Source organism: Onychostoma macrolepis, chromosome 12, assembly GCF_012432095.1.
Source record: "Onychostoma macrolepis isolate SWU-2019 chromosome 12, ASM1243209v1, whole genome shotgun sequence".
NCBI classification, from domain to species: Eukaryota; Metazoa; Chordata; class Actinopteri; order Cypriniformes; family Cyprinidae; genus Onychostoma; species Onychostoma macrolepis.
The window spans coordinates 10,392,711-10,407,569 of record NC_081166.1 but is presented as its reverse complement, the minus strand read 5'-3'; the positions used below and the strand labels follow the sequence as shown (position 1 = coordinate 10,407,569).

The window sequence follows — 14,859 nt, the reverse complement described above, 5'->3', positions numbered from 1 at the left end:
AATTTGTTTCTTTACAAACACACAAGACATTAATTGATGGACAGGAGTCATATTGATTACTGTGATGTTTTTTGATCAGCTGTTTGGATTCGCATTCTCACGGCACCCATTCACTGCAGAAGATCCATTGTTGAGTAAATGATGTCACTTTTCCAAATCTGTTTCAACAAAGAAACAAATTGTCATTTTCATTATAGATGTGATGTGGACTTCCTATTCTCATAATTAGAATTACTATTGAAACTTCACAGTTATTACAGTTATCGTTCTTGATGTGAACGTCTCTTAAAAAGTAGAGAAAAGAATACCAGCACTTCTTATAAAGGTTTGATTTGAGAGGCATACACACCTCACCTGTATAATTGGTAAATTTAGAGTAAAATTACGACTTTGCTTTTCAACAAGCTTTGTTCTTCCTTCAGCCTATATCAGCCGTTCATTATGATTTTGACAGCAGACCTTGATGTCAAAGAATTTCATACTTGCGCAAAACTATACGGCGAACTGCATGTAGGAGTTTGTTTGCAAGGACGGGAGTGAATGTGTGGGAGAAAGAGAGCCGTGCCCCCGTCACTTCTCCACCCTGCTCCCTCGGCTCCAGCATCTTAACGAGGCTTTTCCCCTCGCTTTGCAGAACGAGGGAGAAGCCAAATAAATAAAAGAATAAAAGGCAAGCGAGAAGAGGGAAAACACATACTGAACTATAATTTGTTATATCTTTCAGCTCCAATTAAAAATAATATCAAATCTTTTTGTTCAACTTCATAACAAGACTTCAAGAGGGCCCCCAAGACTCTTTCTATTTGCATCCCTCAACAGCCCACTGGTGCTCCTGAATCACATTAATTATATGACCTAGATAGCACGTTGTTAATATTCCAAGCTGAGAGAGGAACTGGGAGCCAATACGGTGGAAGTCTAAATTTGGAGATCTTCAGGACATCAGAGCTCCCGCTTTTCTGGGGTTCGCGCTTTGATCTCCTCCCTCTTGACATTGTTTGCAAATGTCTGTTTAATGGGACTGGCAAACACCAGAATACAGCCACATTCGGGGGGGGTTTTTTCGCTCTCCCGTCGCCCTCCCTCCCCCTTCTTTCTCGTCTGCTATCACGCCGCGCCGATGACGACTCTCGGAACGTCGAAACAAAGGGAGATGGAGAGGAAAATCAAGGAAGAGAGAGAGGTGACAGTGTGGCTCACCTCTCACAATACCACGTCTACTGATCTAATCGCTGCTGGGATCAGAGCGCTTAGTGACAGAGAAGTGTTACAGCTGTTCGGGATGTACAAAGTCGGAGCTACTCTGCTTCACACGTAATGCTTTATGAATATGAATATTTCATAAAGGGGGGGAGTGTAAGGCGCTCCTGTTGTTTGTGCATTAACGCACAATACCCGAGGTAAGTGTGCGTGTTCCCACCCAGAGACGAGGAGGACCTGATGTCTTAATCAGTGTCCAGCTGTACTGTGGGCTTCTTCAGAAGATTGAGGCCTCGCTCCTCTAAGCTGGGCCATGAATATGGAGCTGTTCTGCGGTGCGGGGCTTGGTTATGTTTTCTGTCTGATATGTCTGCCCCATTCCCATTTCAAAGGGAGGTCCACCCAAGGGTCTGACTTTTTGATCTGCCTGGCGACTGACTCGACCACCTGCATGCGGTATCAGGCCCCTGGTCTCCGTGGAAGGCTGGGAAGGCTGAGCAGGAGCTCTGCGCTGGGCACTGATCCCATCACTACCCTTCCTTCTCTCTTGCTCTCTCGCTCTCCGTCCACTTCAGCAGGAGGCCTTTCACCATACTCTAGCTCTGAAGCCATAAGGACACCATCATGGCCATTTTGAGGATAAAGGCCCTTTCACACTAAAGGTCTTTCCACACTGAGCGCGAAAAAGTGAAACTTTCAGACGCGAAGATGCACTGGAATAAAACAACAGCTTCCTATGGATGCTTCCATAGACCACGAACATTCGCGCACGAAAATGCGAATGTTTTTTTCCGTCCAGTCCTACGAATCTTTTCAGTTTCGCAAAGCGAAAACATGGGCCGTCCAATAAGATTTGAGCTAGGATCACGTGACCAGAGCAACTGCTGTTGCTCAAAAGGGTGAGAATGGTGGCGCTGTTTCGAAAACCAGTGTAAACAAACACCGAAGAAGAGTATCTCAGATAAGAGAGTGGATGCTGAGTTCTTGTTATCGTTGGTATTTGAGAACAGATTTATTCTCACATGTTCTTTATACAGAATAACATTTCTAATAATTTCTAATAATGATCTGTAGAGCACGTGCGCGAGTGTTATGAGTCAGAGCGGCGTTAAGCTGTCTAGTCTAGATCTTCCTTATTAAAAAATAAAATTAATAAAAAAAAATAAAAATCGAGTGAAACATTTTTCTTCACATGAAATATGAAAGCAAATAGACATGATTATGACGATATATTTTCTGTATGTGTTCTGTATGCAGCTCATGGTATTTTTATAGCAATAAAGGATGTTTATGACAAATATTAGCAGTGTAGCATTATTAAACATACAAAGAGTGCCACATGCTTATTATAGAATCAAAATCAACTTACCAACATTCTGTAAAATATCTTCTTTTGCATTCCGTAGAAAAAGTAAGTCATACTGGTAGGAAATTAAGGAAGGTGAGTAAATGGTGGCAGAATTTTAAATTTTTGGGTGAACTATCCCTTTAAGTGATTACACCTAAAAACATTAAAAGCCAGGTTTAAACACACCCAAGATTCATTGCGATCAAACCACTACTAAGTAGAAGGACAGAAGATACTGAGCTCTTGTCATTTATTGTTTCAATTTATTCAACAATATCTGATTATTCAACAAATGAGTTCACTGGATTACACATGGAAATCAATTTTTTTTCCTACAGGTGCATCTCAATAAATTAGAATGTTGTGAAAAAGTTCATTTTATTTCAAAAGTGAAACTTTCAGACGCCAAGATGCACTGGAATAAAACAACAGCTTCCTATGGATGCTTCCATAGACCACGAACATTCGCGCACGAAAATGCGAATGTTTTTTCCGTCCAGTCCTACGAATCTTTTCAGTTTCGCAAAGCGAAAACATGGGCCGTCCAATAAGATTTGAGCTAGGATCACGTGACCAGAGCAACTGCTGTTGCTCAAAAGGGTGAGAATGGTGGCGCTGTTTCGAAAACCAGTGTAAACAAACACCGAAGAAGAGTATCTCAGATAAGAGAGTGGATGCTGAGTTCTTGTTATCGTTGGTATTTGAGAACAGATTTATTCTCACATGTTCTTTATACAGAATAACATTTCTAATAATTTCTAATAATGATCTGTAGAGCACGTGCGCGAGTGTTATGAGTCAGAGCGCGTTCGCTGTCTAGTCTAGATCTTCCTTATTAAAAAAATAAAAATTAATAAAAAAAAATAAAAATCGAGTGAAACATTTTTCTTCACATGAAATATGAAAGCAAATAGACATGATTATGACGATATATTTTCTGTATGTGTTCTGTATGCAGCTCATGGTATTTTTTATAGCAATAAAGGATGTTTATGACAAATACTAGCAGTGTAGCATTATTAAACATACAAAGAGTGCCACATGCTTATTATAGAATCAAAATCAACTTACCAACATTCTGTAAAATATCTTCTTTTGCATTCCGTAGAAAAAAGTAAGTCATACTGGTAGGAAATTAAGGGAAGGTGAGTAAATGGTGGCAGAATTTTAAATTTTTGGGTGAACTATCCCTTTAAGTGATTACACCTAAAAACATTAAAAGCCAGGTTTAAACACACCCAAGATTCATTGCGATCAAACCACTACTAAGTAGAAGGACAGAAGATACTGAGCTCTTGTCATTTATTGTTTCAATTTATTCAACAATATCTGATTATTCAACAAATGAGTTCACTGGATTACACATGGAAATCAATTTTTTTTTCCTACAGGTGCATCTCAATAAATTAGAATGTTGTGAAAAAGTTCAAAAAGTGAAACTTTCATATATTTTAGATTCATTGCATGTAAAGTAAAACATTTCAAAAGTTTTTTTGTTTTAATTTTGATGATTAGAGCTTACAGCTCATGAAAGTCAGAAATATATAGAATATTTACATTTGACTTTCAATAAATGACCATACCTACAGTATAAATTCCGGGTATCTCTTGTTCTTTGAAACCACAATAATGGAGAAGACTGCTGACTTGGCAATGATCCAGAAGACGAACATTGACGCCCTCCACAAAGAGGGTAAGTCACAGAGGGTCATTACTGAAAGGTGTGGCTGTTTACAGAGTGTGGCTGTTTACAAAGCATATTAAATGCAAAGTTGACTGGAAGGAAGAATTTGGGTAGGAAAAGGTGCACAAGCAACAGGGATGACCGCAAGCTTGAGAATACAGTCAAGCAAAGCTGATTCAAACACTTGTGAGAGCTATACAAGGAGTGAACTGAAGCTGGAGTCAGTGCATCAAGAGTCACCACGCTCAGACATCTTCAGGAAAAGGGCTACCAAGCCACTTCTGAAGCAGAGACAACGTCAGAAGCGTCTTACCTGGGCTGTGGAGAAAAAGAACTGGACTGTTGCTCAGTGGTCCAAAGTCCTCTTTTCAGATGAAGTAAATTTTGCATTTCATTTGGAAATCAAGATCCCAGAGTCTGGAGGAAGAGAGGAGAGGCAAAGAAACCATGTTGCTTGAAGTCCAGTGTGAAGTTTCCACATTCTGTGATGATTTGGGCTGCCATGTCATCTGCTGGTGTTGGTCCACTGTGTTTTCTGAAGTCCACAGTCAACGCAGCCATCTACCAGGAAATTTTGAGCATTTCATGCTTCCTTCTGCTGACAAGCTTTATGGAGATGCTGATTTCATTTTCAAGCAGGACTTGGCACCTGCCCACACTGCCAAAGGTACCAAAAGCTGGTTCAATGACCATGGTGTCGGTGTGCTTGACTGGCCAGCAAACTCGCCTGACCTGAACCACTGAACTATTGTCAAGAGGAAGATGAGAGACACCAGACCCAACAAAGCAGATGACATGAAGGCCGCTATCAAAGCAACCTGGGCTTCCATATCACCTCAGCAGCGCCACAAACTGGTCACCCCCATGCCACGCCGAATTGAGGCAGTAATTAAAGCAAAAGGAGCCCCTACCAAGTATTGAGTACAGATACAGTAAATGAACATTCTTTCCAGAAGGCCAACAATTCACTAAAAATGTTTTTTCTAATGGTCTTATGAAGTATTCTAATTTGTTGATATAGTGAATTGGCGGGTTTTTCTTAAATGTGAGCCTAAATCATCACAATTAAAAGAACCAAAGACTTAAACTACTTCAGTCTGTGTGCATTTAATTTATTTAATACACAAGTTTCACAATTTGAGTTAATTTACTGAAATAAATGAACTTTTCCACAACTTTCTAATTTATTGAGATGCACCTGTAATTTCAAATATTTGCATCGCATTACTCGCTCTAGATTACTTGCGGAATGTTTTTCGCCTTACTCAAATGAATAAAAACATAAAAACAATAAAAATCCATTTTCTGGTACAACCGGATGTGTCAAACCAAAAGTGCCAATAAGCTCTTTGCTGACTGGTTTGCATAATAACGTGTTGTGCGAATTTTCCGCTCGAGTTGAATAACTTCAACTTGCTCGGAAGACACTATTGAGGCAAACATTGTGTTTTTGCGGCAAACATGTCGCTCGGTGCGAATTCTCGTCTATTCGCGTCTTTGCATTGACTATGTATGTAAGCTACTCACGCAAATAATTAAATTCGCTTTTGGTGTGTACACACCATAAAACTTTGAGAAATGAAATGCATGAAATCACGGAAAGCATTTTAAATTACCTGTCAATGCCTTTAAAATTTGGCAAAAGTTGAAAATATTTGAGTTAACAACTTTTAATGTAATATGTCAGTGATTATTTGATTTTTTTGTGATTTAATATTGTCTGATTTGCATTTTGCGTGCATTTATTGCCAGATGTAAAGGGCCACTCTTGTTTATTCACATTAGGCTGTGTCAATAGGCCCAAAAATGAGTTACCCTTATGTCATACCAAACCTGTATGATCGTCTTTCTACTGTGAAGCGCAAAATAGGATATTTTGAAGAACGTTGGTGTCCAAACAACAAACAAAGGAACCCTTTTGAATTTCATTGTATTTTCAATATATCAGAAGAAAAGTCATACAGGATTGTAACAAAATAAGGGTGAGTAAATAATGACAGAATGTTCTTTTTTGGGAGAACTATTCCTTTAAAACAACAATATAGGCATGGACCTAGTGCAGAAACTGTCAGCTCTAGAAAGGACCTGTTTTCAGTTTCAAACCTTGTTAATACGTCTTTACTCTTGCAAAACAAATCTCCCAAACTACTTCCAACTGTAAGTGTGTATGTCTAAGAACTTCTAGTGCAAGGTCACATTGCTCATGCTGCTTCAGCCCTCCTCCAAGGATGCTTTGAAGGCTCGATTGAGTCCAGTAACTTGTGTATTAAACAATCCGTCATCAAGGCAAATGTTTTAATTGGTATGATTATTCTTTAATAATATTATGATTTCTTTAAGCAGGCATCGCCATTAAAAGTTAATGAGATGAGTATGACCATGACAATATAATTAAAACCCTCAGGAGTTTCTGAAGCTGGTCATTAATAATTTAGAGCGAGCTGGAGCACAAGATGGCCCAGCTCAGTAGTCTGCTCAGGGAGAGAGAGAATGAGAGGACCGGGAGAGTAAAACTGCTTTGCCTGTCATGACGTGAGTTTACTTTGATTAAGGGCTGAATTACCAGACTATCAGAGATGTGTCACTGTTAAATCCCTCTGTTAAAATCCTTTTGGGATACCCATCTCTTATTTGATACCAGTGTATTATAAACAGATTCGTTTGAACTCTGTAAAGTCGGGGATGAAAACAGGAGCTGTGCTCAAAATGCACGCAGTGTCCTCGGAGCGGAAGTATCACAGAGTACACATATTTGGAGTTGTCCTCACCCACACAGTGCTCTCCACTCAGGGTAAACATCTGGTGCGGCGCGGGTCTCTCTGTCTCCATCTTACAACAATATTTATTGCAGCGGGCTAATGCTCTGTCCTCAACTCACAGCTGAGAGCCTGTGAACCTCACCATGACAAACACAACCTGGAGTAAATGAGTGTGCGTATAAAGGCCAACGCAGATAATCAGGTTACGTAGCGCCGCGGGGAGTCAAGTTCACCTCGCTTTCATTTGAATTACCCTCACATCTGTACCCAGCACAAGCAAAGAATTAAATTATACTGTACAGCCATTTGAGAAAAATACAAAGCCAAAAGCCCTTTGACCCCGAGAAAAGACAATGGAGATTTTTAAAAAGCAGATTCTTACATTTTCTGAAGAAAATGAGTGCTGCTTGTACAAAACTTGTCGCTGTTATGAAAAATGTTATCCCTCTTCCTCAATGCCTAATAAAAAAAAATGTAGCACATTACTGTGATCACTTGTCCTTAATAAAAATAATAATAATTATTATTATTATTTTATAAAAAGTTTTTCTTTAACAGTTGCAACTTGCTAACTGATGGATAACTAAAAACAAAGAAATGGAAATGTTTAATATGATCATATTAGCTTCTGTTTTCAATTAATCTAAATTAAAATATGTAAATTATGTAATTATTTTCACAATCAAGAATATATACAATTTTAAGTGATTTTCCAAGTGATTTCCAATAAGGCACCAAATTAAGTACCTATAAAAAGGAAAGGAGATATGATTTTAGGGTGATTGCTAAGTGGTTGCTAAGGTTCTGGACGGTTGCTAGGTGGACACTCACTGGCCCAAGTTAAAAGGCTGGCCCCTGAAGTCTCTATGATATTCTGGTACATCTTTCAGTGTAACTCTGGGATTTTTTTGTTGTTTTATCATCAGCCAAGTAAAAAGTCTGAGGTCTGAGGTCTGATCACTAAGAAAATTAATATTACACCTTTCCACAACAATCCTCATTATTTGAGGTATCTTGCCACAGGACAAGGTACACAGCGAAATGTAATACTTAGGGTTAGGGGCAGTGTTGTTCTTGTTAGCTAAATATAAATCTAATAACTATTAAAAATGATTTAAATTAAACAAAAGCTGAAATAAAATATAAATATTGGATGAGAAAAAATCTAAAATTTCTAAAGCTAAGACTGAAATAAATATACATTAAAGCTAAACAGAAATAGAAAATAAATAAATACAAATAGAAAACAACTAATAAAAATGAAAACGACATTTAAAATAAAAATATATTAAAAATATTAATAAAACACTATAACAGCATAATATAACACTGGTTAGGGGCTAAAAACAAAAAGAGTAATATGCGGTGTAGTAACAGTAATATTAAGCTATTAATCAAATGTCCAAAGATTAAGCAAGCATGCAGTTAAATAAAAGCCAGGAAATTTTATCAAACACAAATCACACCACAAAAAAAGTAAACCAACATCTATTTGTTGTCTTTGCTACTTTTCTGTTGCAAATGGCTTTGAGATGCAGCACAGATTTAATATGTACTGTATGTAGGAAGGCTTTATTTGCACTTTTCAAACAGAAAGGCAAAAACAAGTTAGGAAGAGAGATCTAGAGAAAGAGAGAGAGGCCTTTACTAGGCAGACAGGAAGAACGGGGGTGCAGTGGGCCTTCATGCAGAAAGGCAGCAGGCTGAAGAGAGACGGCGCGCGTGGAAAAAGCTCATAAATCCTGATTTGAGGCGGCCTCACTGCAGCACTACATTGCTTAAATGCTACGTCTGATTTAGTCTTCCCATTAGGTGACAGCTGAACTTTAACATTAATATGATAATATTGAAATAAGTGTGTTATTTACTTAGCGGCGGGGCGGGATGGAATAAGAGCGAGACAGAGGGAGGTGGGAAGGAAAGGAGGATGATGAATGATTTCTGGACAGCTTCTGTGACACCCGGCGGCCGCGGCCCCTCTAATGAGACTTGACAAAATGGAGACATATGCAGAAATATTGGTTACAGTCTGCGTCCTCGGCATCTTACTCTCTCTCTGTGTGTGTCTCCTCCTCTCCCTCTCGCTCGCCTCACACGTCCTGATTGTCTACGACCACTGAAGCATCTATTTCAATTGGCACTTCCTTCCTGGCCCCGGGGTTTTAAATTTAGATGGTGTCATTTACATATTACTCTTAATCAAAAAAAGAAAAAAAGAAACAAAACCTTGTCGTCACGGTTCAGGAAAGGGTGCAAAGGCACTTTATAAAACGGAGATGTGACAGACGTTAAACTGAATTGTGCGTGTGTGTGAAGGAGAGAGATATGAGGCTGGTGGAGAAAACAGCAGTAAGTGGAATAGAGAGAGAGAGAGAGAGAGAGAGAGCGGCTGTGAATTTCTTCAGTTATCTCACATCTACCACACAGGGAAAAAAGCCAATATCTCATCAGCCTGCTGATATGAATGATGAGTTCTGCTGTTTAAAGCCGATACTACATAGAGACAGAATAGTAGGAGGAACACTAGATCTGCTTTAGGGCAGAAGAGTGTTGAAAAAAACAAAAACAAATGCATGATGACTAGGCCCAAATGGAATCTGTGCCTGCAGATGCCAGAACTTTGAATCCGAATATACTTGATTCATTAAATTATACTGATAAATGTTGATGTGAAAAAAAAAAAACCAACTAGTATACACACTATAAGTAACATACACTATCATTCAAACGTGTAAGATTTGAGTAAAAATAAAGATATACTTTTATTCAGCTAAGAGGTATAAATTAAAAGTAACAGTAACAACACTGTTACAAAAAAAAACCTATTAAAAAATACTGTTCTTTTGAACTTTGTAATTAACAAAGAAATGTATCATATTTTCCACAAAATATTAAGTAGCACAACTGTTTTCAACATTGATACTAAGAAATGTTTACAGTATTGAGCACAAAATCAGCATATTAAGATGCTTTCTGAAGGATCATGTGACACTGAATACTGGTGTAATGGCTGCTAAACAATCAGCTTTGGTTTGAATACATTACATTTTAAAATATATAATTTTGTATATTGTAATAATATTTCACAATATTACCATTTTTTTTACTGTATGTTTGATCAAATAAAGCTTTGGTGTGCAAAAAAACCCCAAAAACAGCAACAACTGAAAATTGAAAAAAAATACATCTAAAAAAATTGATAAATCTTACAGACCCCAACCTTTTGAATGGTAGTGTTTTAGATATTATATTATATTATATTATATATTACATAGTTTTGAAAGATCATCATTTTAAAAAATAAATAAATAATATAGTGAATTTAAAAACCTTTATAAAAATAAAAAAGTATAAAATATGCTTATCAATAAACTATAAATAAAATTAATTAATACTTTTAAATAGATATTAAAGAAAGTGCACAACTCATTAAAAAGGCCTATGAGTGTTTCTTAAGGGAACCCTATAGTTTAAAACCAGAATTCCCCACATTTTCCTCCATAATAATTATAACAATAAGTGTATAGTTTTGTGAGTTCATGCAGTGGATGGGTATGGGGCCGCTGTCAACATCCACAGAGAGGTATCAGAAACGGTCCCTACCTTCCTCTTACCTTCTCAGCATGCCGGTCAGGATCCGAGAGCTCTTGCCCAAGTTAGCATCCGTCTCTCTCAGCTGTGGAGAAAAAGAGAAGAGAGAATGTCCAAGTTAGAGGTCATATAAAATTTGTTCTATAAAAATAGGCTTAGAATGTCTACAGACTTCAGTCAGAGACACTGAGAACTGGATTCATGGCTGCTGAAGTTTCAGCTTTGCCATCACAATTAAATAAATTACATTTTTAAAACCAATTTTTGGTCAAGTAAACGCAGCCTTGGTGAGCATAAGAGACTTTTTAATAAACACTTAAATTGAATTATTCAAAAACTTCTGACTGCTAGTGCATGTTTTACATTCAATATAGCAGGGGGACGCAAAAGTAAAAGCTATCCATCTGGAGATGTGTGTGTGTTTAGGAATGCTGACATTGCTATGGAAGTGAAGCCAGAGCTCTGGCAGCCGTCAGATACGTGATTCTGGCTGGCCTCCTTGAGAAAGCCTCCTTCCCTGTCCTCACAGTCAGCAGGGACATGTGCATGTGTATGTATGTGCGTGTGTGTGTGTGTTAGCGGGCAGGCTCAGGGACAGATGTGGTTTTAGGCGGGTTTGGGTTCTGGCACCACCAACAGCCCAAGAGCTGCCTGATGTCTCTCTCAGCGATGGATCCGTCCCATGAGAGCTCCCTCGGCTTTTCCCAAAATCCCTCTCTCTTTCTCTCTCAGGTCAGAGTTGTGCCAACACGAAAACACATGGTGGAGCTCTATGCGAATTAGGAACCCAAAACAAGAGCCACAACAAAAGAGATTACCAGTACAGCCGATCTAGAGCAGAGTCCGATTACAGACTAGTAAATGGTCTTGGTAAGATGATTCCCAGTAGCTTGATTCAATGCCTGAATTTCACTGAATAGAGTTAAAAGAGCTAGAGTCACACAGGCCTAAACCTAAATAAAGAAAAATACAATGAACAACAATCATACCATAACCAGAAACAAGAACGTTACCCATTTAAAAAGACATTACAAGCAAAAATTTTTAGACTTAATGAAGTTTGGACACTGTATTCAGAATCAAAATAATTTTGCAATCTTTTGTTCTCAAATTGATATTTAGAAATCTTGACATTTGAAAAAGCCACTATAAGTGAAAAGAGGAACAAGTGATGCAGAACAATTCTGACGAATGAGGGTGCAGTTTGCACACGTGATATTTTTTTTTTTAACATATTTTGGTCTGTTTTGAAAAGTTGCCTTGTCAAAGCTAAGCCAGCCAGGGAGATCAAAGAAAAACAGACTATGAAAACTGAAAACGACCAAAAATCTATGTGATTTTTTATGTAAAAACGAAAATCGAATAATGCCAAAAACATCAGAATTGGATTTCTAACCATCTTGGCATCTTGACGGAAACGCTGCATTGACCTAATTTTGGTAATGTTACATTGTGAATCAAATTGCAGAATAAAATGCAACACTGTAACAACTTTAGTCCCAGTTAGAAACGAAAGTAGTCTGTGGGATTTCCCCCCCGCTTCTTTTAATGTTTATCATGCAAAAAACATCCAACTTGGACATCCAACCATCTTGACATTCAGAAATACCACAGAAATACCAAAAAAAGCATTCTGACCAATGAGGCAGCAGTGACGTTTGCAGGACAAAATGCAGCGCAGTAAAAATTTAGTCCCCATTTCAGAACAAAGAAACCAAATTACGAATTAAAAACATACCTAGGTCTGTGGTCATTTTTCCACTCATTTTAACGTCCGTCATTCAAAAAACACAACCCTGAACATTTGGAATCATAACAGCACTATTTACTCAAGACATGCAGGATAAGTTATTTGTCAAAGTTAGAGGCTTGCTCATATAGACTAAGGATGAGCAATAGTAATAGTGGTCCTTGCAAGGCACTACGTCTCTCTTAGTGTTTGTGTGCGTCTGTTTGAAAGAGCCTGAGTGAACTGATTGTTAAGAGACACTCCAAAAACTCTTTCATCTGCCGTTTCCTTCGCTCAAAAAGCAGTTTATTGCTCTTTCCATCTAATGTCTTCTTATCATGCTTTCTTTTCTTTTCTCCTCTCCATTTCTCCTGCCTGGCAAAATGTCTTTAAAGTGTGAGGGCCAGTCGGGGCTCCAGGGAAGGAGAGCTATTCTCCATAGACAGCAGACCTTTGAAAGGAAATGTTTTATTTCCTTTGAAATGAGCTGCCTGCCCAACTGCCATGTTATGATCTTTAAGCATCCTTCATAAGAAGCCATCAGAGAGGCCCCTGACTGTGCTCTCTATACCTGTCTTCTAGAAAGAAAGAGAGGGTGAGAGAGAAAAAGAGAGAGATGTAAGACTATGACAGCGGACACGGCAGGGACAAACAAAACAGGAGGGATAGACTGAGATATGGAAAGGTAAAAACGATTATACATGCAGAGGATAAAGTAACAAATAAAGGTTGAAGTAAGGAGGGGGGAGTAAAACAGGGATGAGGATGTAGAGAGAAAGACATCTGATACCTGGTAGGAGGAGTGACACTCAAAAAAGCTCACAAGCAGTCCTCTATATCAACACCTTTCAATCTTCGCGTGGCATACTTATGTCTATATTGCCCTGAAGGTTATCGATACGGCTGGGTAAAAATAAAGATTTTTCTGATACAATTTTTTTTTAAATTACATACTATTATATATATATATATATTTTGTATATAAATCTAATAAAATATATAAAATCACAGAATACACACACACACACACACACACACACACAGACACACGCACATGCGTGGTCAGAATTGTTGGTACCCTTGGTAAATATGATCAAAGAAGGCTGTGGAAATAAATCTGCATTGTTAATCCTTTTGATCTATTATTTAAAAAATTCACAAAAATCTAACCTTTCATTGGAGAATAAGAAATTAAAATGGGGGGAAATATCATTATGAAATAAATGTTTTTCTCTAATACACATTGACCACAATTAACGATACCCTTTTATTCAATACTTTTTGAAACCTCCATTTGCCAAAATAGTATAGGAGTTTTCTCCTATAATGCCTGATGAGGTTAGAGAACACCTGACAATAGATCAGAGACCATTCCTTCATCCAGAATCACTCCAGATCCTTCAGAATCACAGCTCCATGTTGGTGCTTCTTCTCTTCAGTTCACCCCACTCATTTTCTATAGGGCTCAGAGTCAGAGGACTGGAATGGCCAGCAGTAGCTTGGTTTTGAGCCCAGTGACCCATTTTTGTGTTGTTTTTAAGGTTTGTTTTTGGATTATTGTCCGGTTGGAAGATCCAAACATGGCCCATTATAAGATTTCTAACAGAGTCAGTCTTTTTGATTTTTTATCTGTTGCTATTTGATAGAATCAGTGATGCCATGTGTCTAAAGGACTACGGGGCAGTCGTGGCCTAATGGTTAGAGAGTCGGACTCGTAACCCAAAGGTTGCATGTACAGCGCTCTCTTCCACCTTCAATACCACGACTGAGGTGCCCCTTGAGCAAGGCACCCCCAACTGCTCCCCGGGCGCCGCAGCATAAATGGCTGCCCACTGCTCCGGGTGTGTGTTCACGGTGTGTGCGTGTTCACTGCTGTGTGTGTGCACTTAGGATGGGTTAAACGCAGATCACAAATTCCGAGTACGGGTAACCATACTTGGCCACATGTCACGTCACTTTCACTAAACAAGATGTCCAGGACCTCCAGCAGAAATATAGGCCCACATCATTAAAAATACAGCAGTACATTTCATTGTACACATGGGGTACTTTTTTATCCCTGTGTGCACCAAACCCATCTTGAGTATTTGCTGCTAAAAAGCTACATTTTTAGTTACATCTGACCATAGAAGCCAGTCCCATTTGAAGTTCCAGTCGTGTCTGACAACTGAATATGCTGAAGATTGTTTTTTGGTGAAAGCATTTTCTTTTCTCGATTTTTTTCTTGAAGCCCTCTCAAACAACATGTGGTGATGCAGGTGCTGTTTGATAATATTTTTAAAGGTTTTCTGACCCCGAATCTCAACCTTTTTCTGCAATTCTCCAGCTATGATCTTTGAAGAGTCTTTAGCCACTCAAACTCTCCTTCTCACCATGCATTAGGACGATATAAACACACATCCTCTTCCAGGCAAATTCATAACATTTTCTGTTGATTGAAAATTCTTAATTATTGCCCTAATGGTGGAAATGTGAATTTTCACTGCTCTAGCTCTTTTCTTAAAGCCACTTTCTAATTTGTGAAGCTCAATTATCTTTTGCTGCACAT

General features: G+C 38.4%; 1 protein-coding gene across 4 annotated transcripts in view; it reads right to left on the bottom strand.

Annotated features, from left to right (window-relative positions):
* Positions 1-14,859, bottom strand: part of vti1a (vesicle transport through interaction with t-SNAREs 1A) — a 149,920-nt gene that overhangs the window by 46,198 nt on the left and 88,863 nt on the right. For 2 of the 4 annotated variants that reach the window (XM_058792807.1, XM_058792808.1), the window contains one exon: positions 10,606-10,667. In XM_058792807.1, coding sequence (XP_058648790.1) covers positions 10,606-10,667 — 62 coding nt within the window. Of the gene's footprint in view, positions 1-10,594; positions 10,668-14,859 lie in introns of all 4 variants that reach the window. The other 2 variants (XM_058792809.1, XM_058792810.1) reach the window with 1 other exon arrangement.